Below are 24,828 nucleotides of genomic sequence, written 5' to 3'. Positions count from 1 at the left end.
AATTATGAGACCATATTTATTTTTTTCCTCAGGCTTTCTGCTTATCATTTTAGATGCTTGACTTTGCCATCTCAATAGTCTTCTTTTAATACAGTCCTCCTTCAATATGTAATCAAATAATACTGTAATAATAAATGAAAAACAATCAGTCATTGTTTTATATGCTTGTTAATTGCTTGTTTAATTAGAATGCTAACTAATTTGCAAAATACAGGTTCTGACAATGGATTTCATAGCCATTACGACAAATTGGTCAGGTTTTCATGTAATTTCTTTGAGTGGACTCTCATGATTTAACTGAGAACCATGTGAAAATTCTCCCAATTAGTTGAAGTGTCTAGGCTCAGAATGAAATAATGTGACCTGATTTTTTCAGCTCTGACCTCTCTGGAGTGTTTGAAAGCATGTTGGGTGTATAGTGTAATCACTCAATAGCATGTATGACTCAGTGCTGGTTTGAGCTGGGCTGTTATTTTGTTATATTCTTTCCCTTATCATTAGTTGGTACCTGTGCAGCACTTTAAGCATTTGAAGAACTCTACAAATGGTTAGTCCTGTAAAATTTCTTCTGGCAGGCATCAAAGTGAACAAACTACAGACCTCTCTGTAGTTCATGGGAATTCACTCTGTACAGCATGAGTTGAAAATGGCACAATTTTCATAATTTTCTTTTATCATTTTAATAAATTTTCTTGTCAATAGTTTCAACAGCTTTGACTGCAATGCTTTTGTGCTTCCTTGTTTACAAAGGAAACATCACAGACATACTAAAGATGGGTATGACATAAGAGGAGCTTTCCTCAGGCTCAAACATATATTTGCAAGAAAGCAGGGGCTTCCCTGAGATTACATTTTTGGAGACAGTTGGATGTTGTATAGCACCAGTGCTAAATACACATTTAAGCTTTAAACTAGACAGAAAATGAGATTTCATGCACAGGGAATTCAGATACTGAGCTTTTTTTCACTCTGTCTTTGCTTTGTTTCTTTTCTTCTCTTGATCTCTCATCTCTCCTTTCTTTTTTCTTTTTCTTCCAAATGAGAATGAAAAGTTGAAATAGTGATATTTTGTGGGAGTTTAATAATTTCAAATAATATTGATCTGGAAATGTGAAAAATTGTTCCTCCATGGAAATTATTTTTGGCCTTTTTTTCCACCCTTTATAAAAGCAGTCAATTTCTTCTAGGAAATAATAAGTTAAGATAAAATTTTATTTTATGCTGGAAAAATGTAGTATCCAAAAATATTACCTTAGCTATACATACACTGAGTATGGAATTTTTGTAAAATATACTAACTCTGGTTTTGTATGTTACTGCACACAGCTCACCATCAGCTATATTGAATCACTGATGCCCACCAGTGAACGCCAAAAGCAACTGATGCGCCAGTACTGCTTTGAATGTGACTGTCTTCTCTGCCAGAATCAAGAAAAGGTAGGTCGAGTGAAGAAATTCCTTGCCAACGAAACTGAATTTTCCAAGGCCTGTCAGAAGCTTCCCTTCCTTTATGTAATGATTATCTTTTGCTACTAATTGAATGGCCAGAATAGAGAAGAAAATGACCTCTGCCCTCAGTGCTGTTTATGTTGCTATGAAAGACAACCGTGAAGGAAAGAAAAACAGGAAATGTTGACAACATGATAAGAGGAATTTCTTGCTAAAACATCCATTGTTCATAAAGCTAGGACCACTTTCAGTTTCAAGATGTGGTTCAGATAACTTTGAGATTCAGGGACCTTTGAACATGAGAGTTAACATAACTTTAAGCTGAAAGGAAAATATTATTTTTTTTTCTATTCAAAAGAATAATCTTGGAACTTTAACTGAAGCCACTTGTCTGATGCTACAGGAAAACTGTGTTTATCCTCGTAATAATGTTAAATTAATTCTGAGAAACATCTGCATCAATAATTTTCAAGAACTACCAGACATACCCAGCAGTTGTTAGAGAGAGTGGTGAACCTCCTTGGATGACTGTAGTTTTATGCTCTCTTCCACAAGTTCTTGGAGTAGCAGGTCAGTAGTTGTAGTAGATAAGATTTTGTTCAGTGTGATCTTTTACTAGGGTTCAGCCTAGCTTGATTTAATTATACTTCGTGTTGCTTCATATTTAAACAGCCTTTATTTTGGCTCCAAGCCTGATGAGAGATCAAATGGAATATGCAAAATGAGACTGTCTTCATAGCAGGTTTTGCACTTTATCTCACTAGTTATGTGTAAACTTGTTCTTATTTTCACAAATGCCTGTTTTGGGTGAGTCATGCACCATGGCTAAATGTGTTCCCGGTAGATTAGAAATGGTAAGAAAGGTATGGATGAAAAAGTGATTCCAAGGAGCATGATATGATTCATTAAATAATTGATGTACAGCAAAAAAGAAAAAAAAAAAAGTTTAACTCTCTGTTGGGTAGGACGGTTGTATGTGTGTAGATTTGTCGAAGCCAAAGAAGTAGACCCATTGAACACATAATGTATCCTTTGTTTCATCAGTAAGCAGTTCAAAAAAGAGAACACAGTAAAGTTTCAGGCTTATGACATAATGCTAAATTACTTCCTGTCCATGTGCAAAAGTTGTTGGGATTCTGTGCCTGATAAAAATTGCTGCAGTGCTACTCAGAGGCAGTGAAAGGAAGTGAAGATCTCTTTCTGTCTTTTTTTTTAAAGATATTCACTCAAGTGCTGTGAAATCTTAGATTAGTTTTGGGGAATGGCAGTGAGAAAAATAAGCAGGCTAAAGAGTCTTTAAGGATCGCTTAACAGTGTGTGAAAGGGTAGACAAGTAGTGTAAAGACCATTCAGTATGTGAAATGTTATAAGAAACAAGATCCACAGGCTGGAGTACACTTTACTGTAAGAGTCAACATACAACATCAACTTGCTGAAATCATACAACTTGCTGAAAACAAGAGTCTCATACATAAGTTTAAATTAATTATTTTTCCTCTTTGAAATTTTTAACTGCGGTTTGAGTTCATATTCTATAGATCTTTTTTTGCCCATTGGCAAAATTCCCTGTGGAGATGATACTGCAAACTGTTTGGAGATGATACTGCAAAATGTTTGGAAAGCCCTTTGTGACTGCATTCTGAAATTCTGTAGCTTCCTCATTGTTACCATGTAAAGAGATCTGTGAAGGGCTAGGAACCTCATGTCAGCTTTGTCTGTTGGTGTCTATGAAGAAGACATTTTTATCCTTACCTTCAGTCTAGGATGATTAGATATAATCTGCAGCAGTCCTTATAGTACTGCTTTTTGTTTCTCTGTGACAGATTTTATAAATGCAACTGTTTACATGACTAATTTGGAAACAGATTTATTTTTTTTTCCATTGATCTCAGTCACTGTTGGTAAGCTGAGAGTCATGTAACACTGCAGCTACAGTGGGAGATAATATATTTGAAAATTCTTGGTTTTTAAATTACAAAATGGCTGGATTTAGATGCTTAAAAGTCATCAGTTGGCAAAATTATTCGGTGATATCTCTGCTGAAGTATCCCTGCTACTGAGACAAGTTTCCAAGACATTTGGAAAATTTTTAAAGGAAAGTCTTTGTCAACAGAATAGGTAACAGCTGCAACTTCAAGTCATCAATGATGGCAGATTCAACATTGTAATTCAATAAATATAATCAGCTAACAGTAAATTCCCATATTACAACATTGTTTTGCAAATACAATGATTTAGTCAACAGCAGTACATCTCATAAATCTTTCTTGTATGTGAAAATGCAAATTCCCGTTTGGCAAAGGGATGATTTATGCCTTCAAGTAAGTTCTTGGGTGCTGAGGATTTTTTCAGTTATCATCTCAACAAAAAAACCTAGAATGCTTTTTCTAGCAAATAGAGATCATAGCTTCTTGTTACTCACAAATTCCAGTCTTGCTGAGTGTGCCTGCCAGCTCCTGAGCACATACTAGGGACCAGTGCAAGCAGACGAATCACTCTTGAGATGTATACATCAATCCACAGTAAAACTGTAAATCAAGTCATTTCCACTGCAGTTTTTATTCTACATTTTTTGTAAGGTTTTAAAAGTGATCCTGAGAGTCCTGTGGGAAATATACATTAAAGTTTATATGAAGGCATATAAACATTATATGTATTAGTACTTAGTTACATGTATGCTTACTTATCCATATTTATGAAAATACTTTGCAGGTTTCTTAGGAATGAAATTCATGTCTCCTGCTATATTTTCAAAAGGCTTGTTCATTTAGTCTTATATGCCCAAGTGAAGAAATATCAAGTTTCTGTTCACAAGTCAGTTAGTCACTTCGTAAGTGACCTTGAGTAAATTCATTTTATTCAAAAGAAACCTTTGTGTTCTCTAAGACCCTGCCCTTATTTTTCATAGTTGATGAGAAGCTACTGTTTCAACTGGAGGTGAATAGATTTTTGACTAGAAGCCAGATCAGTCTGTATAAATCAGGGACCATTTTGGGGAATGTTGTGTGAAGCTGTTTTGCTCAGTTTCCCCAAATGCAGCATGAAGATGGTGATTCATACTTCTCCTGAGTATTCTGATGTCCAAAGGATAATAAAGAATCTATGTGAGCAAATAACAGATTTAGCCTACAAAATGCTACTAATTTCTCCTTACTTTAGTTATGCATCTAATCTAAGCCAGTTTTTAGTCTCCCTCCATACCCAAATAAAAGGCAAGGAGATCGTTCATACTGTCTTGCAGTAGAGATCTATGAAAACTGGAGTGGTTATAAGAGGTTAAAGGAATACCTTCAAGAAGATACACATACTTTAGATAGATAATGTTGGGTGAGATAAATTATGCTGCTCCATGGAGCATATATAGACACAAAACCAAGAATCACATGATTATATTTCTGTGCTAGCTGACATGGATAGCAGAGTACAGTTGCAACGATGTAGGTTTCAGCACACTAACATCCAGGTTGTTGGTAAAATTTTATGCAGATCACTTCAAGGATTTATCTCTGGCTGCTGTAGACAAATGTATCTTACAGCCAGTTCCACTGCTTCTTCACTGTTATTTGTGCTAAAATTGATTAAACCTGGATAATGGTTACATCATACTACAATCACACAGTTTAGCTATGCATACAAACAAAAGTAGTGTGTCAAAGTGCTCTTTTGTCATTGTAGGTTACATGATTCTGCAAGGGCTTCTTCTGATATTTCAGGTCTCTGGTGAACTATGATTTAAGAGGCAACTTATCTATGAAGAAATAGTATTTCTCATTTACTGTAATATTTCATGTCATAGCTATATAAACCAGCAAAATTCACTCCAACATCAGCAATGGCTTTAAAATTCACAGTCACTTGGACTTTTTAGCTAGATATGGCAACTTCATACAGCATAAGAATTTTCTCTAACCACTGCCTAAGTATACACAGTTCACTTGCACCGTTGTCTAGATCTGAGACTGTAATCTGGCAAAGGCTGCATTTTCAAGTATACTGAAACACTGCAGTCCAATCACAGGGACCCTGTTGAAATTGTTGAAGTTGAGCATCAACTTCAGCTGCTGCACACTAGCACACTCAGTGTGAGCAGACACAGCCCTAGACCAAATGGAGAGGTCCATGGCTCTGCAGTCACAAATGCATTGCATATAGTGAGAGCAAACGTTCCTCACTGGTCACTGCTTATGAAAGGACTTAAGTGAATCTCTGCTTGCTATACTGCAATAATTTTTTAATCTGCCTTTCCAACAGTTAGCACAGTGATGCAATAGTCCGGGTGCATAGCTGTCATCAAGGATGAGAAAATCTGGAGGCAAATAGTGGCAAATAGCTGGATCTGTGGATCTCAACTAATTTTTGTTTCCTGGGCCTCAGTGTCAGATGCATTTTGATTCTAAAAGGTGATACCATAATGCTGGCCAGACTCACTCTTTTAGCAATGGATCAAGCAGCCTGGCTGCTGATTTTACAAGGGAAGAGTAGCAAGTGTTAACACATTAGTGTAAACTGTTTAAAATAGGATTAAGGTGAACCTTTTGGCAGGACAGTTACTGCTAAATTAAATGGCACTAGCTACAAATCTAAACAATACTTTTAATGGGTTTTGGCCCAAGCTGAAAAAAAAATCAGTAACTAAAAGAGGGGGAAAAAACCCCATGTGTTTCTAAAAGTGACTCAGAATATTTCCTGACTGTCAGTAGTTTAAGTTATTGCTACTGTAATGTCTTCAGTTCATTGTATCTCTGACAGCTTTATACATTATTATTTGCTCCATTTTAAGATCAATCTCCACTGTAATGCAGAAGTGTGTGCCTTCCTAAAAGCTGAACTCTTGGCAACGTATTACCATTCCAGCACATAAAAGCCCCTTACATTAATTATAATTAAAGATAGGATTACATTGATGACAAACATTTTAAATGGAGAGCAGTTTTTTCCACAGTCATGAGCCAGAGTATTGTTCATGTTCTACATTTTCAGCCAAGGATTTCAGGGAGATTTGTGCTTATAGAATCACTTCGTTATGAGTCGTCTTTCTCCTTTGGAGCCAGGATTTAATATTTTAGTCTAGCTTGGGTTTTGGAAGGCTTTTATTTATTACAAGGTCAAAAGCAATGGGTTTGAATCTGAGTAATTTTTATATTTGGCCATTATTTGATAGTTGCCAAAGCTAATAATAACCTGATGCCAGTAAGTATGTTATTCCTTTACTCAGTGTATTGCTTTGCTTAGTTCTTTTATTGTATCTTGAGTTTTGTTAGAGAACATCACAAGTCCAGTTTACAACTCAAGGACTTTCAAAATTAGGTCATCTGAACAGGAGCCAAGCCATCTATATCTACATAAAAGTGTCACCTGCAATTCTTTAGTGGCTATTGCACTTCCATACACACACCAGCTCTTTTATAAAGAAACACTGAGTAAGTTTCTGAACATACTAGAAGTTTTGACATTCTCTTCCTATCCTAGGAAACAACACAACAGTAGTTTAGGAATATCACCAAATGTGAATGGTCCTTTTGGTAAGTTGATCAAATCTGTTGCTATAGAATATGTCTATGATTGATTTGCCTCACCAAGGTTTCTGAGAGATACCTGAATATGGCCAAGGATAGAATTAACACAATATTTTCCCCTTTGATCGTCATGTCTGGTGTCAGCAATACCATTGAGGAACATATGCTTAAGTCACAGAGGCATTGCTATATGAAAAATATTATTATTGACTGACGATTGCAATTAGCATGTAAAGGCTTCACGTAAGATCACTGTACTGGTGTTGGTACAAAAATAACACCCCTCCTTCAGGGAACATATATTTAGGGCATAGGAAATACAAAATTAGATGTTAAGAAGTGCCTTTTTAAATTGCTGAATTGTCAAGTTCCAGAAGTTTGTGTCCCAGTTTCCTGAATATTTATTTATTTTCAAGTTTTCAAAGTACAATGTGAAAGATGAGCTCTCCAAATTAATTCAAAAAATGAAACCTGGGAAGCAAGGATTAAATAGGATTGATGAAAACAAGTCTATTCATACAGTGAACTGAACATAAAACCTTTTGATCAAAGCAAAGAAAAAGGAGGAGCATCTGTATGTCTAGTCATGATTCTAAGGTACTTGCTAAGTACTAAGGTACTAAGGGTGTGTTTAAAAAAAAAAAATTGTCAGGACTTTGTTCCAACAAAATACTGATTTAATCCATTTCCTATCAAAAGATAGAGTTTGCAGTAATGTATTTTAGAAATTGTCTGTTCATTCCTCATCTTTTTTTTTTTTACTGTTTTGCCACTAGAAATGCCTTTGAAACAAGCCAGAGCTCAGTCATATTTCACCCGCCTATCCTTTCAGCCCAATGTTAGTATAACCAGCGCCTACAAAAGCCAGTGGCAGTCATTAGCAGCCCACTGGGGCACAATGCTGATTCTTTCCATGGGTGGTTGGCTGATTAACAATTCCTTCCTTCTGGCAAGATATTTGGTAGTGACATAAACCCTGGATTGGTTCCTGAAATCCAACAGTCAGTCTGACGTTCTTCTGTTCCCCTCTTGGGATGTATTTCCAAACAGCCAAAGACAGAAGGCTTTTGTTTTTTTTCTAGTGCCAAAAATGACACTAAAAAAAAAGGCAACCACTTCTAATTTCTGAGCTCTCTTGTTCATTAACAAAGGCATCGTCTCTTCAGCTTCTTAGCATTTCTTACATGACTTCTGAGGCTTCGTCCATCTTTCAGTATTGTAAATTTTTACCACCAAAGGGCAGTCCCACTGACAGTGACAAGTGGACTGTGATCATTTTTCCATGACAACTTACCTCTTCCAGTTGCTTCGGCACTGCCTCAGTGTGCTCTGGTCACAACTGGGCAGCAGTCAGCTGGAGCTTACTTGGGTTGTTGAAGGTCACAGAAAAGGTACTGCTGTTCTTATAAATAGACGGGAGTTCAGAGCTGTATGCAGACTCTGTACTTGTTGAGGGGACCCTTAATAGGAAAACCTGTATCAATTTGGTCTAACAAGTTCATATATGGAGCCAACATAGGAGTTGGAGTGTGGCACTCCTGGGAGTCTGGCTTTCTGCTCATCTGAAAGGAGCAGAATCTAATTTTTTTCAGACCCAGCCATCTAAGAGGAAATGTAAATCTTCTGGCAGATGTTATAAGTAGAAACATTTAATTTTTTGCCAAGGGGAGTCTCCTGTCATCACTGTTTCAGGCTGTAGTGGCGACATTTAAGTGCATGGCTAGTGGTGTTCTCCCTTTCTGGATGTCCAGTTTCCGTGGGACTGTCATTAGAACTAGTTATTACTATTATGATTTCTTTTTTTTAGATGGTGTAATTCCTATAGCAGTCACTATTTGGTCTTTGCTGAATGATAAATAAAAATAAAGAAAGTTCTGCTCTGGGTTAGCAATCTAAAATAAACATATAAAAGATAGAATATGATGAAAAAAACAGCAGTAATTTAAAACATAAAACTACATCAGACAAATAATTTTCCAAACACCTTTTCCTGCAGTGATTTTGGGAAGACTAGTTCACAATTTTTTCTTAAAGATACATTGAAGCCAGTCATTGCTATATCTGATCTTGAATCTCTGAATTCTCTTTCACAGAGGTTGCTGTGAGTTCTTGTGTGTTTCAGCCTGTCAGGATGGTTTCTAATATCAGTAGTACCTAAAGAAATAATATTGATTTTGGATGCCTTTTCTTGATCTGTTTATCAGTTACTTTCATCTACTCTGCAGGATGTTCAGTCTTTTATATCCCATGAATTTGGTAATTTACTTGAAATATGATAGATATTAATTCAGATCCCATTTCAGACAGAAAAAAAGATGTCACAACTTTAAACTGCTGTTTTCTGAACTGACTGGGACTCAGTTTTCTGGGTTCAAAAAATATCTCCTGGTGAAGGTCTTCCATATTGGACAAAATAATATCTGCATCAGACCAAGAATGACATTTTATTCTCAGTGCCAGAGCACTCCCTATGGGGCAAGGGGAGCCCACAATTATGTCAGTGCTTCATGCAATGTGTCAGGCTTAGCTGAGTCCAGGATACAGACAGTTCACTGTATCTTTTTTCTAGATTCCTGCTACAATCAAGTAGAAGTAGGAGCTTGGATCTTTGTCTTCCCAAGTGCATACTGTAACTAATGGGCTATGAATTTTAAAGAAAAAGGAAAAGAAAGTGAGTGGAAATAACTTTTCCTCATCAGTTCTGTGGATGTAAGCTAAATCTCTTTCTGACAAGAAATGAATTTTGCCATTTACCTTTAAAGGCTCAAACCAGGACATAAACAATACATGGACTGATTATAATTTTAGCCTTTTCTGGCATGCTGTGTATCTTGCTCCCTCCATTTCACTGTTTTCTCTTCTGCTAGACGCTCAGTTCTTTGGGGTGAGTACTTTTTTTATTCTATACAGTCTAAAAACCTGCAAAACAGTGTGGCTGTGATTCTGATACTGCCAGATTTATAAATAACAGCAGCAGTAAGGTCTACGTACATTCTGAATCATACCAACATGGAGGAAGAAAGCAAGATGGAAAAGGACTTCTTTTTATCAGCAAATTTGTGAGTAACTTGAAATAGAACACAATTTTATTGGCTCACTGAAATTCTTTGCAATAGACCATCTTTAAGTAACTGCAGCAAAAACTTTAGTAATCTCCAAACTCATTCCCTGTTGAAGACATCACCCAGAACTAATCCAAAGGAACCTCTTGTTCTGGAAAGATGTTTTTCACCTGTGGTTTCTATGATGCTCCTTCATATCAGTGCATCCTGTGTCTTTCTCTTCAGATTCTGAATATACTTCCTTCATACTCCAAATTTCTGGTTCCTAATGCCATCCTGATTGTATACTATATATTTTGTTTATGATGTTGGGCAGTTTGTTGCCTCTTATTTTCCTTAGCTGAAAAACTGTGCTAACAGATCTTACCTTTCTTATGGTAATTTTTTTCTGAGATCAATTACTATCCATACAATGCCTGGAAATTACTAGAAGTGTACACGCAGTAGGTGTAAATGCTTGGTAAAAAAAAAAAATAAAAAAATATTAGCTTCATTGCTATGTCTGTTGTTGTAGTCTTCTGATATTATTTCTCTCCTCTGTTTGGAATTGAGTGGTTTTGTAAAGCAAACTTGTGCACAGTGGGCCCTGAAGTAAGATCATGGTTTTACTTTATAAGGGTCAAAAATGGATTTTAAAAAGTCTGGAAACAAAAAAAATCTAGTAGTCCAGAGGTTAATCTGGTAATCTGCCCTGTCATTAAATGTGTGAACTAAACAATCTCATTAGCCTGTCTAATTGCTAGGAGGAACAGTGTATTCTGTGATCCATGTCACTGCAATTACTTTTTGCGGTGAAGCAGACACATATCTACACTGGATAAAAACAGATCTTAATGGGAAAAGCAAAAATAGGTATGTGCATGGAACACAGGGAAAATTGTAAAGATATAGCTTTTAGTGAGCAATATATTACACATACAGGGCATGGTGGTGGTCATTGTCTTTTGCTGCTATTTGTTTTGTGATCTTTGCTAACTAATGTACAGCCATGTTTCACATCTCTCTCCATAAAATAGATATAGAAATGCCCACTATACAAGTAACATTAAAAAGATGGAATTATTCTTTAGAATATCTCAGTTTGAAGCTTACTACAAAGATTCACATTGCTGTTATTTCACATGCCACATTGTGGAAGTACATCTTTCACCCTAGCCTTCTTATCTAAATGAAGAAATATGGCTTTCCTGTCTGCTGCATTTAAACTTTTAGACATTCTTAGCAGGCCAAATTTTATTTTTAATTTTATTTTTATTTTTCAAAGATTGATTGATTGATTTAGGACCCTATGGCAAGATCATCAGGTGTCATGACTTTATACTAGTTTATTTTTGACAGTGTAGTTCTTCAAAGTTTAGGTCTTTGACTGAATTTGTAGGAAGCACCATGAATTGAGAAAGGCAAAATCAGGCTCTTCAGTGCCTCAATCAATTCCAGTTCTTAACTAATATCCTCTGAGGTCTGTTAAAGCAAGAATGAGCTCATCTGAATAGGAAGTCTCTAACTTTTGAAACTGTGAAACTGCAGACTGAATGCTTTGGATTGAAAAACTGCCATGGTAAGCAATATGCCATATCAATTTCTTGCCAGTAATTTAATTAATATCACAACAGTGCAGTAACTAAAGATGTAGTTAAAAATGTTGCATTTGTGACCTTTATTTCCAGACATGAATAGGAATTTTTGTTGTGTAAAAGACAGCAGACTTGAAGAGGCTGAATTTACTCCAGCCATGTGAGTTACAGCAGAGGACTGTGTCATTTGTTGGCCCGTTGCAGGATGTCCTGTTACGTTCCACAAGATTGCTCAGTGAGTTGTATGAAAACCGTTGATTACACTGTAAACAGTGATTTGAATTGGGGAGCATGGTGAAGCAGTGTATCACAACTCTGCCCAAGATTTATCTGACCTCAATCAAGAAAAATATGTTGCTGCATCAGAGTGTTTTAGAAAAGATAAGGCATGAATCTTTGTCTTAGTGCTGACAAGTGTTGGATATAAACTGAAGTTTCTGCACTTCCTTTGACAATATCTAGGCAACTGAATTTTTACTCTCAAAATATTTCTAGTGTACAACTTTACATTAAGTTTGCATCATTCCCATGCACAAAAGATGTCCTTCTGAGATTTGAAAGCCATTGATATAATTCCAGCTACTGCCTAATAATACAGTAGTTCGTATCTATAGAATTTTGGTATAGGGGAGAGATACTGTGAAGTTCAGTTACTAGTACATTGCATTTGGTTAACGAAGGTGGGCGTAGATGCAAAGTGACCTCCTTCTCCCCTGCCCCAAACCCTCACCTGCAAGAGAAATTTTAAAAAGGGGGGGTTGCAATAGCATGCTTTTCGAAACAGTGACACTCACCCATCTGACTGGAAAAAATGTTTTAGGAGAACTGTATGTCTGTTTTTAAGCAACAAGTGAAGTACTTAGTAGAGAATACTTATCAGGAGACAGAGAAATAGATTACTAGTACCCGTGAGCTGTTTTGGAAAATGGGAAAATTAATATAGTATCATCAATTTATGTTGTTCCAGCAGGTCCCATAAACAATTGCTTCCATGTGAGTCAAGATGTCTAACTCTGAGTATATGTTTTGTGGTCTGGGCTACCTCTCCTTGCCGATCATCTTGGCTGATCACCATTGATTGCTGAGGCACATAAAAACTTCTAACAGTGGCAGTCAACAAGAACCAGCTCCATGATAGCTATTTAAACAGTAAATAAAGGCCCTGAGAAATATTCAAGGGTCTTACAAGAGTTTCCATGACATTGTGACATTTTAGAGAATGTCATTTTCACTCTGGTATGTGGCTGTTTTCCTATTTTTTTGTGACAATGACTAAAATGTCTGTATTATTGAATAGGAATAATAGAGTACTAGAAAGGTACTGGAAACAGTTTCAAGCACTCATTTGCCTTATGGAGTATTACTAGCTGTTTCCCTTAAAGACAGGAAGATCCTCTACTGGTTTAAACTGGTGTTAGATAGAGGATAGTCAATAATAATTCTCCAAAGTAGAAGTTCTTCGAATGACTAAAACACTGTACAAGATCTTTTAAAGGTATTTACATACCTCACATTTGATTATATGGAACTAATATTAATCTAAGGGACGATCAAACGTGTTGGCAAAATTCTAGAGGAGGAAACTACAGATACTGTGCTTTCTTAAGAGCTACAGTTGCACAGAATTAATTTAACCTTTTTTTATTCAGGACTTTAAAAACCTCAGAGACTGGTCATTGTGAATTTGACACGGAATATTCAAGTAGCGTGCTAGTGGGTTAGGCAGTCAATTTTTATCAGCACTCTAGGAATTGCCACTTCCACTTTTGAGATCTGTCAAATATTTTAAGTTACAGAGTAGGTTGATCAACTGTGTGTGATCTTAACCATGTTGCCTGTGCTTTTATAAACCATAAACTGCCTGTATTTCATACCCATTCATTCAGAAAACATATGCTGCAGTAAATATTGTTATTTTACATTGCAGTATACATTAAAAAATATAATTACTATAGCTACCATTTTATCATGTGATATATCATGCATTACAATACTAAATTGTTTTGATATAAGCATTCAAACTAAATATCTAACTTCATGTCAGTACATCTTTAGTTAGAACTAGTAATTCAATGGGCACAAATTCTTAAATCACTGAAGCATAAATTGAACTCTCATACACAAATAACTACACCTCTACTTAGTGAAGTGTTCAGTCATTCGCATAAATACTAACTTTAATGGGATTTATGCATGCATTTAAATTTAAGTACATATTTCAATGCACTGATGAATATGGATTGAATTATGCATTGTGAATACCTAAATATTCTGAGGATTTTTGACCTACATACCTCTTTTGAGGCACTAAATGTCCTCAGTGGCACTCTGTGTCTCCACAGGTTGCAGAATGAAGAAATAAAGCAGATTTGCCTTATAGCTGTCAGTCTGTTTGGTAAAATAGACCTAGAAGTTGCCTTAACAAATGTGTAATGTCCATGTCTTGAAATACCAGTCTCACAGTTGCTAGGGATTATGCTGAACAGTATCCTTCCTCAGGTAACCAAATTACCCACAGGGTTTTTCTGGACCGATGCTGAAAATTATAATGGAATTACAAATGTGCCAAGAATTTTTGGGTGGTCTGGCATAAGGCCCTATTTCTCTGATGCTAAGCTGTAAGTACTTTGCTTTTCCTCCCTTCCTCCCATCCTCTGGCTTTTATGAGTTGATAAATAGTGAACTTCTATTTATTGCTCTTCCCATGGTCCAATCAAATTTTATTTCAGCTTGTAACCTAAGCAGCTTGTATGGGAATTATGCAGTCAGGTCTAAGATCCTGAAATTAGGAGGTTTTTAAAGGCAGTGATGTCACAGACACAAAACTCGGTCCTGTTGCTCATGGAATAAACTACTGCTTCCATTGTCTTTGGGAGTAGGTGTTGGGGTCTTCATCCTGCATAATTCTGATCAATCATCCCTAGGGGCCCAGGCTGTGTGCAGCACGAAGATTTTCTAAAACAGCATGGAGGAAGGGCAATGAAAAGAACTAGGATAGCCTTCGTGTAATTATGACTCCTTTTTTTCACCAAAAGCAGTAGTAGTATTTAAGAGACCTACTTTAAAACCAAATGTGGGAAACGTTTTGGTCAGCAAGCAGAATGACCAACACTTAACTGAAATGACTTCAAAATATGTTAATCGCATGTGCCTTTCATTTGAAAAGTCTTCAGGTCCAGGCAAGATGCTATGGTGAATTTTAGCTGCTTAACCCTGTGTATTGTTTATATTATGACAGATCTCTTTAGATATTATCTTGCTTTCTTGCTAAGTAGGCTACCATCCTTGTATGCTGCTTTTTGAGAGAGGAAATACTGTCTGTAATGATATTTGCTTAGGTTTTTCTCACAAAGAGTGCATATAAAACAGATGTGATATTCAAGACTAAAGCTTTGAGCTTTTTTGGTGTCTTTTCTCTTACTACCAGAATTTATACATATATACTCTAAATATATATACACTCTAAACATTGTTCTGAAAACATGCTTAAACATTAAATCACCATAATCATCAATTATATATAATGCTTACCAAATAGTTTCAGAGTTTGTCCATAATAACCCTGTTTCTACAGCACACAACATTTAATAAATGATTTGGAAATAATTGCAAAATTATTGCCAGTAAAATTCATGGATGACAAAGACTGAGAGAATAATAAACATTTATGAGGACGGGTAAATAATACAGAGTAACTGGAATTGCTTGCTAAATTAGAGCTATTGAAATAAAATGCACCACCACTGCAAAGGTAGAACACATGTTCCACATCTGAAATGGAGATCTAGTGCTATGATTTATTTCACCAAATCTCAGACAGGTACAGTGTAAATGTCAGCATCTGAGCTAGTTACTCTAGACTTCCTTTATGGATAAAATGGAGAAAAATGGACACACTTGACTGTTATTCATCTGATGTATTTTAGAAGGCTGCTTAGGATAATACAAATTACACCCTGAGAGCGCCTCTTTTTCTGTCAAGTAGAAGGTTAGTCCAGATGTCTACATTTGGTCAGTTGAATGTCAGCATGGGTATCTGATCAGAAATGGAAAACATTGTGCTCTCTTCTGGCAAAGAAGGCTAATGTGACCCGTGAATCTATAAGCAGGGGAGTTGGTAGGAAGAGGATTGTCAATTTACTTCTCTATAAAACACGTATGAGATTACCTCTATAACATACAATAACTATACAGATGCAGTGGTCTTTGAAAAGGCTGTTTAAAAATGTGTGTGTCTAAAAAAAAAATCACAGAAATTACTAGCTGAAGTGGGATTGCAGTGGATAAGAGTGGGGTATAAATCTGACAGAAATGCAATTGCTATTTTTGGTGTACAGAATTGTGAGCCTGACAGATATTGAACTTTAAGCTGGAGAGTTTGAGAACTGTTGGTCCTTTTTCTCCTCTCTTACCTTATCCTTTAAGATTTAATTAAATCTAAGATGTTATTGGAATAAACTTACCTTAGGCCCATTTAATTTTATTAAATTAAATTCACTTCTTAAAATGGAATTGCTGATCTTTATTTTCTCTTTATTAAAACCAACTCATCTTAATAAATTTCCCACAGTTGTTTTTGATACCTCTTTTAAATTTCCAAGTAAATATTGTAATGTTGTAACTGACTAAGTTAAGGGAAGGTTACTCATACTGCCATGTGAAGGTGCTTGATTTTTTGCACTAATTGTATGCAGGGTCTGGGGAAACCTTCATCTTGATTTGAATGCCTATGTAGAGCACTTAAACAGGTATGGTGTGAACAACTGTTAAATTTTCCAGTACTTATACAGTTTAGAGTATTATTAGCCTGTGCAGTTCTTAATGCGCTTCCAGACACCAGAGTCAGTAATCCATGAAGGGCTGATATGGATTATGTGCAGTAATGCAGCCTGCCGAATACTGAGCAATGTACTGCACGGCTGCAATATGACATCCAACTGCAATGTGTCTCAGTTTACTTTCAGAATTCAAAAATAAAAAGTACAAATTCAATTTGTTGAGAAGTCAGGTTCACCCCCTTCCCTCACAGGGAACACTGGTTTTGTCTGCAACAGAGTAGCTTTGGAATTGCCATGTGTCCCATCCACACTCTTCAGAGCCATATGACAGAAAACACAAGGTCTTCTCTTCTGACAGGCCAGCTTCTGGGAAGACAACCTTACGTGGGTTGGAAAGAATAGTTGAACTGGCATTTATGGAGTTGGCATTATTTTTTCATGGGGGAGGACAGGGGAGCTTTCAAAACTTCAGAAATCACATGTAAATCTTGAATCATGACAGGGCTCTGTGCACTTATCATGTCACATACCTGTAGTTCTTAACAAAGTATGTTTGCAAGAGTGAAGGTGAGTGAAATCGTCAACTGAAGCTGAAGAATATTTTGAAGAACCACACTTGAGCGGTTTCTTTTGCTGTGCCTGTAGCTGACAGCAGGCCCTCATACGCTGTTTGCTCTGAAGCACTGAATTTGCAAATTCAGTTTAGCCACAGTATAGCAGCTCCCATATCACATTTTCTCACCAACATTTTTCTTCATCTTACTGAAAGTGAAGCTTAAGATCTGCAATATCTTCTACTTGTTTAATGCTTTCCTTTTGCTGCCAAATATAAAAAGGGTTACTGAGTTTACTAAAGACATACATTCAGTAGATGCCACACTTTTAAATAGAATCAGAAACAGAAAATTGTTATTTATGCTTTCAGAGAATAATGTGTATCAGAGATCTGTTTTAAAATGTCATGTCCTAATTTAAATATCTGAGCTCTTCTGACACCTTCTTCAAACAAGGAAACCTCTTTTCATTTGAACCCATCAAGTTGGTCAGAATTGTTCTGTCAGGTGCACATCTGTAGTTGTCACTTAAAATTTTAGAAATTAAGCAAATCATAAGCAGTGATCAACAATTTATATTAAATGTTCAGATATTTGAGGTATCCATAGCTTTTATTCTTAAGGCTTTCACAAAAAGAACAGAATAACATGCTGCTGTCTCACAGGATTATCATTATATAGTCATAGATTTTGTGTCCAGAAGGAACTGTTATGATTACTCATGTGATTCTTCTGTCTTGCAAAAATATCATACTCAATAATATTTCATATTAAATCCCTAATTTGTTTGAACTATTCTAGTTTATAGACTTTTTCTATATTCTAGTTTATAGACTAATTTGTTTGAACTAGTCTAGTTTATAGACTTTTACCATTGTAAAACTGACATTTGCTTCTGCTTACATTACACTCTTGTATTCCATTTGTGTATTTAGAAGAGAAGATAGTGGTCATGGAAAACTGTAGACCTTGTTTTTCACTACCCTTAGGGCAGCCTGCCACTCCAGGACTCTCTACAAAGCTTTGCTCATTTCTGCCTCTGTAGGACTGGATACCTGAACACTGGAAATAGGCACATAATGAAGATGCCCTTGGACCTACTTCTTATAGGACAAAGGCTGGGAAGTAGAAAAAGAGGTGTAGGTGTTACTTAGAATTTGGAGTTTCCTGTCCCTACTTCTCCCTTCTGTGGAGGGAGGTGGGAAATAGTTCACAGTTCCTCTCCATGGCAAATCTCTGGCTTGTTTCTCTACTTACATCTGTGAGAAGAAGAAAGATGAACTTTGTAGAGAGGACAGAAAATCCATGTCCTATTTCTATCCTGTAGCCTAAGTATGAAAGGAAGACTAGCCCTTAATCAACTTTTCCAATGCTCAGGAAATTTTTGGAGGTTCAGTGCATTACAAATGAGCAATGTTGGGGCTGTGGGAGTGCATTTGGGCAGAGGGGCAATGACACTGACTGATTGGCATATGCTTGTTTTGGTAAGAGAGATATCTTCTCTCAGAGGACATGCTGTCCATATGGGAAACTTTTAACATTCAGGATTTTAGATGTTGGGACAGCAAAGAACAGTGACTGCTAACACTGTGTGTAAAAGCAGTGGTTCTTGATATCAATAGGTAGGAAGCACTTTTAGGAAGTATAAGAAACAGAATAGCAGTCCAGGCAAGAGGAGTGCTGTAAAGCAACAGGAAGGAAAAAGAAGCATGTATCTGCACTTTGAAGATTATACTCCTTTTTAAAGAGAGTTCAGCTAAGGATGTGATGTGTTCGGGACACTAGAATAGCAGAAGAGATAGGTAGAGAGCTATTTCTTAAAAACAACATGGGAGCAAATGAATAGGAGAGAATGGAACAGATGAACATTTTCAAATGCTTATTTCTGGGGTGGCTGATGTCTGTAATTGTTTCAGGAGACAGTGCTTTTAAAATAAATCTTCCTATCACTTAAAGCCAGAACTGCAGAACATGCAAACAGGTTATAATCCTCATCAGATATCCTCTGGTTTTGTTATTTCTTTCTCTTTTGTTATAGCTTTGTTGTAAGTGGCTATAATTTCTTTTTTACAAGTGTCACTAATGGAGCCTAAACTATGGAAAACTGTAATATTTAAATCAAATATTGACATTTAGTGGTGTATTGTATACCACAAACTATTTTTATGAGCATCTATGGGATGCACTGGGCAGAGCTGGTCATGTTTCTGCTCAGGCTCCTGAAACAGATTGTAATGAGTATCTATAAATTTAAAACTCTGGAGAGTCATTGGATATAAAAGCTGGAACTATTCTGAAAGAAAAACAATATCTAATCTTGCTCTGATCTACGAGATATGGAAATTATGATGTTCAAGCAAATATTTTAAAAAATTATCTTGTTCTTGAATACTTTGTACAGCAAAATTATTGTGAAATTTAGAGGAGGAAAGATGGTTCTTTATGACAGCAAAATTTTGCTTTATTGAATATTTTGCATTTGCCCATTTTGAAGAGCCAAATAGATGTCAAGGGCAGAATTTTGTTTGGTTGAATTATTTAGGTGAGCCTTTGTTTTATGTATCCTAAGTAAATTCAGGAAGATATGAAGGTGTCATATCTTTGAGAGGTGTCAGGTGTGAAGAGTTTTGTTTATAGCTTTTTTTACTAGAAGAACCAAAAATAACTTGAAATTTTTCCTTCTAAAAGATTAGACACACAGGTCTAAGCCATTAGGGATAAATAGTCCAATGGATAAGTAGTCCATGGAGATTTACAAAAAGCTTCACTGGCAAAATGGCAAATCCCCAGGTGTATTTTGTCAAGAAAGCTGTAGCAGCACCTGCCATGGTATTGGAAGAATGGAGAGTTGGAATTGAAATGTTGCTGCTGCATCTTAACTCACCTTTTAATGAACAGGTTTCCCCTGCACATGCTTGGAGTATGTGGAAAGCAGGTGCTAGAACAGTCTTGCATCTGGAATAATTGCTCAAAATAAGTCACAGTATCAATTTTGTCTTTCCTTGTGCCCTAGATTGTGAGTTCAGCTAGCACATCCAGTGACGCTTCCGCCTCCAATGAATTGTAGCCCTGTTATTAAGAGTATTGCTACGTTATGTTCTTGCCATGGAAAGGCACATGTTGCAGCTGTCTTTCCTGCTCTCCCCATGAGCCTTCAACACTTCCACTCTCAGTTTTCTCCAGCATGCCTCTATGTGTGAAACCTGAATTGCAAAGTATGCCAGTTTCAGCCATCATAAAGCTGTCATACATTTTTGTGACTAAACTATCCGGTCTAAGTATTTTTTAGACTAAGACACAGATATTTTGTTGTTCTGAAGAATAAACTTTTATGTTTAGTGTCAATGTTAGAAATAAGGAAAAGAAATAAGCACAAGTTGCTAACTCTTCCTTTTTCAAAAGCTGTTTCCTTTTCTTCAGCTAGGTTTCTCCTTGTCTGCAGATGAAAAAAGTCTGTCTTCCTTTATTGTTGGCAGCTCTGCACACCTGGAGGTTTGACTGGGAACATGTTCTTAAAAGAGATGCTTTGAATGGGTGTTATTCTGTGGAAAGCTAAGTCTTCCATAGCTGTTACTGCCATGCTTTTAGGTTAAATTAAACAGTTCAGCATAATATTAATCACTTCAATTATTTCCATAATTCCAACTCCAAGGCAGCTTTGTATTTTTAGCTGGCTTAGTCATATCACATGGTCATGACTTTCAAGGCATTGTCCAAGGGAGAGAAACAACTTGGAAAAATCTTACTAGACTGGAAGGCAGAAGTGTTCTCAGTTGACAAGCCCTCCTGGTGGTTTTGCAGCTTGGCTGCCTGTTTGGAAGCAGCCCCTGTGTCTTGAACTAGAGTGTTTAGGAAAGGACAGGACTTCTTTGGTGTATGAAAATCTGATGAACAGTAGAGGTGTAAAAGGTCTGGCTAGCCAGGTGTTTTCTTGTTCTTACGTCAGCCAGTCCTCCAAAATGCCTCATTTCAATGAGATGCCACATCTCATTGAAACCTGAAACATGTGATTTAAATCCTTCTCAGATGCCCAGCTCCCTCCATCCTAAACTCTCCTACAAAAGGGATAAAGACCATGAATCCAGAGAGGGCTGGGAGGTTATTAGTCCAACAGACACTCCCTGTTCTCTACCTGGATATGAAGCTAGTGTTGGCTTAGCCCTGTGCACTAGTGTAAAGTGTAAAGGTTAGAGGAAACCCCAACCTTGCACAGCCTTGTGTTGTTAATGAGATGCTAGAAGACAATGGACAGCAACTCAAAAGTCTGCAGGAGAAAGATTAATCCTGTGTCAATGGACACTTTAACCTGATTCATCCATCAGTTCCATTGTGCGCAAAGTGAGCCCTAATGATGCATCAGTCATTGGCCTGTAACTTGGTGAATAGTTGGGGTTTTTTCTTTCAACTGTCCCAGTTCCCGTTGTTTCTGAGGTTTTAGTTGTAAGGTTTACAGCATGTTAGAGAAATACTGGGAATTATACTTGGGCCAGTGAGAGAAGATAGCCTAAAAGAATTTTTCTTTTTCAGTAGCTCCTTAAGCCTACAATTTCACATACATCATTATTTGTATCTTATGGGCAAGATTTTATTTTTTTTTTTAATCAGTCGTTTCACACCACTTGATCTACAAAGATGTTTTAGAGACACTTTGTTACAGGTTAACAGGCCAAGTTCAGAAATTGATGTAGTCCCATAAAAACCAGTAGAGGTTACACTGGAGCTAACAGATTCAGTGTGAGTCTATTGCAAAGCTGTAAGAGGGCTGGCTGTGTATATTAACTGTGCTGATAAAATTTTTACAGTACGAGCTTGTTTGTCCTAACATTTACCTTATGCCTTATGGTAACAGATTTAGCTATGAATGAAAGTACTTCTAGGTGATCTTTTTTATCAGAGAACTGATTGTAGGGGAAGTACCTGTGCAAAATGGGATTAGGCTGCCGTCCTTGTGAGTCCCTGCAGAATGGTGGGGCAGCTGAGACCAATCTTGATTTAATCATCCCAGGAATACACAGAGGTCTGCTGTTTCATGGAGCAGATAAGACAAAACTGCAAATTAAATATGAAAATGAGTGCTGATTCTCACTATAATTATTTTTTGTTCTGAATTTATGGTAAATAAGAAGCAGTGGAATAAGAAAATTATGCAGTCCTAGACAGCTCCAGTTTACTGGCTTTTTATTAGAGGTACTCCTGTGACGCCCAGTGAGCATCTGTTGGCTACAAAGTGCTTGGTCAGGTTTTCACGCACCTTCTCTTTGTCCAGGCCTCCACCCCTGCTGAAGGCTGATTTTTTTAGAACTGTATTTAAAATATTCCTGCAAGACTCTTTTGCAAGTAGCAGGGCTTTTTATAAGGAGAGAGATATAATGAACTACAATGTCTTAAAGGCCAGATTTTTAAAGGTATTTAACTGCTTGTAGTGATAGAAATTGACTATCTAGATGCTTTTGGAAATCCCTCAAGATGCTTAACTGTGTCTGTAGATGCTTTAATAAATTTGTTCCAAGTGGTTTGCCTAAGGTGCAGTTAGTCACTGCTAGAGAGTTGAAAAAGGAAACTTTCTCTTACTGCTGTAGCTATTAATCATTTTTGCCTTCTTTATGACAAAGCAATGGGAAAATATAGCTGTTTATAGAACCTGATGGAATAGGGAACAAATAGCAATGAGTTATAAAAGAAAACTGAAGTTCAGCTTTTTCTGAGTAGTAGACTTCTGTAAGATCATGCTTATAACTGTAATGGATGAAGGTAGCTTCCCTCTGTTTGTCTCTATAACCACCATGTGTTTAATCAAAATTACTTACTAAATCCTTTCTACAGTGCAGCTGAGGATCGGCGAAGTATTGGGCAGCAGGTCTTCGAGAGAATTTGATCTGCTCATTACATTTTGATAGGAAAAAATCACATACTATTATTTCTCTCCTGTGGTTGATCATAGTTCTTGTTGCAAACCTAGTATCTGGTTTGAGTATTTAATGTTTCCAAGTTTGCATTCAATTTTCTTGATATCATCTCATTTACTTGCAAATACAGGGTGAGTTGAATGCCAGATGAAATGATTTTTTGTGTATTTTTCAAAAATAGTGATACAGTCCCCACAAGTAGCTTCTGTCAGTGTGATCTTTTTACCCTGTTTTTCATCATTATTGCATATTCTCAGTTTACTGGGTTTTTTTCATCAAATGCTTTTGTTTTCAATAACCAGGATGCTGAGAAATTGGCCGGTGAAGAGCATGCCTGGAAAGAAGTCAAAGATGCTGTAAATGAAATGAGATATCCAAAATCAAAAGAAGGTATCCTTTCGGTGACCAGCTACAGTCTGTCATTAAGTTGTGCAGTTCAGAGTCCCTTAGTACATGGTTCATCTTTTGAGGTTTATTTCCTAAAAGCTTACATGTTTATATTGTTCTAAAATGTATTTTTAACTCATTTGATGTTTAAACAGTGTAATATTCTTCACTGTATGAATACTAATAGAGTCTCCGATTACTTGGGCTGAAACTGCTTCATGGCAGGAACAGTTGATACTTAGGATGTGAAGGGATATTTTGGGTCACGTTTAGACTTCTGCCATCACAGCCCACCTTGTCATATAATTCCACTTTTAAATGAAATAGAGCTTAATCTGAAATACTGTTCAATTCTTTGTCCCATTAGTCCCATTGCGAACATCTCTGGGTTCTCATTCTTTGCACAGCAATGACAATAACAAGGTTATAATCACAGTCAGGTTCACTGCAAACATTGTAGAATCATTATAATAAGTTGTAATAATAACATATAATAATAATTGATAATTAACCAAATTGAATGAGATGATCTTGCACTAATAAACAGAATTAGAGCCTAATGACCATCATGTAGATATTCAATCCAATTTAAAAAATAGTGAACAGAAACAATGAAGAAAAGATGAGCAGAAGAGAGGTGGAGATTTTTACCAGAAGATTATGAGTATATTGATCTCTCTTTCATCTTAGTCTATTCAGTGGAATTTCACTGGCTCTGAATTTGGCTTATTGTAGCAAGATGCGTTACCATTTTCAGAAACATGAGATTTCTCTGGAGCTAGAGAGAATGAAATCTTTCAGTACCCCTTTTCAGCAGCACAGAAACCAAGTTTTCATACTGATAGTCCAGGCACAGAAACCAAGTTCTCATACTGATAGTCCAGGCTGCAACAAGTGATCACAATTTTTATTGTAACAAAAAACCCCATGAGTTTATTTCTTTCTAGTCCAGAGTGATTCATTTGTTAGCAAAAGGGAAACACTTATCTAATCTAACTTTAATTTTCATATGGTTTCTAGTCTATCTTAAATTCCTCTGTAGTCACAGGATTGAGATGGACAATACTAAAATAGACCTTCAGGCATTCAGTTATGCTTCAGGGCCCATGTTTTAGCCTGAAAGTTGAATTATGAATATGCAACATGCAGTTGCAATCATTTTTATACTGAAAGTATGAAGCCATAATACCAGTCCTATTTAATGGTCCTGTATTTAATTGCAGGAGAAATTGCACTGCTGAATTTTGCTAGGGTCTTTAAGATTTAACTGATATTTTAAAATTTATCAAACACATTGTGAAAGGTATAAGGACTGATTGAAAAAATATTTACTTGTCTGTTCAGCTTCTGTTCTCAGACATGGGCTATTTTAAATGTGTCATCTTTCCTTCCATTGCACCACAATACCAGCGCTAATTGACATGCAGTGGCGAGTGCAGTACCTCAAGAGGGGGCTTGACATTTGTCCACTTGCCAAGAATGAATAGAAAACCTTCCTTGCTAAGACACATAGTCATTAGTTTATGCAAATTAATTTTTTTAGCAAATTAAACCAACAGTTCTTACAGCTGAGAAAGTTAGTGACTTCAAAACCTGAACTAC

General features: G+C 36.5%; 1 protein-coding gene across 10 annotated transcripts in view; it reads left to right on the top strand.

Moving 5' to 3' along the window:
• Positions 1–24,828, top strand: part of SMYD3 (SET and MYND domain containing 3) — a 429,108-nt gene that overhangs the window by 348,881 nt on the left and 55,399 nt on the right. For 9 of the 10 annotated variants that reach the window (XM_074925573.1, XM_074925627.1, XM_074925613.1 and 6 more), the window contains 2 exons: positions 1,327–1,437; positions 23,142–23,229. In XM_074925573.1, the coding sequence (XP_074781674.1) occupies positions 1,327–1,437; positions 23,142–23,229 (199 nt within the window). The remainder of the gene's footprint in view (positions 1–1,326; positions 1,438–23,141; positions 23,230–24,828) is intronic. The other variant, XM_074925584.1, reaches the window with a different exon arrangement.

This window comes from Athene noctua, chromosome 1 (genome assembly GCF_965140245.1).
Source record: "Athene noctua chromosome 1, bAthNoc1.hap1.1, whole genome shotgun sequence".
Taxonomy (NCBI): domain Eukaryota; kingdom Metazoa; phylum Chordata; class Aves; order Strigiformes; family Strigidae; genus Athene; species Athene noctua.
This window is presented reverse-complemented; position numbering and strand designations above follow the sequence as displayed.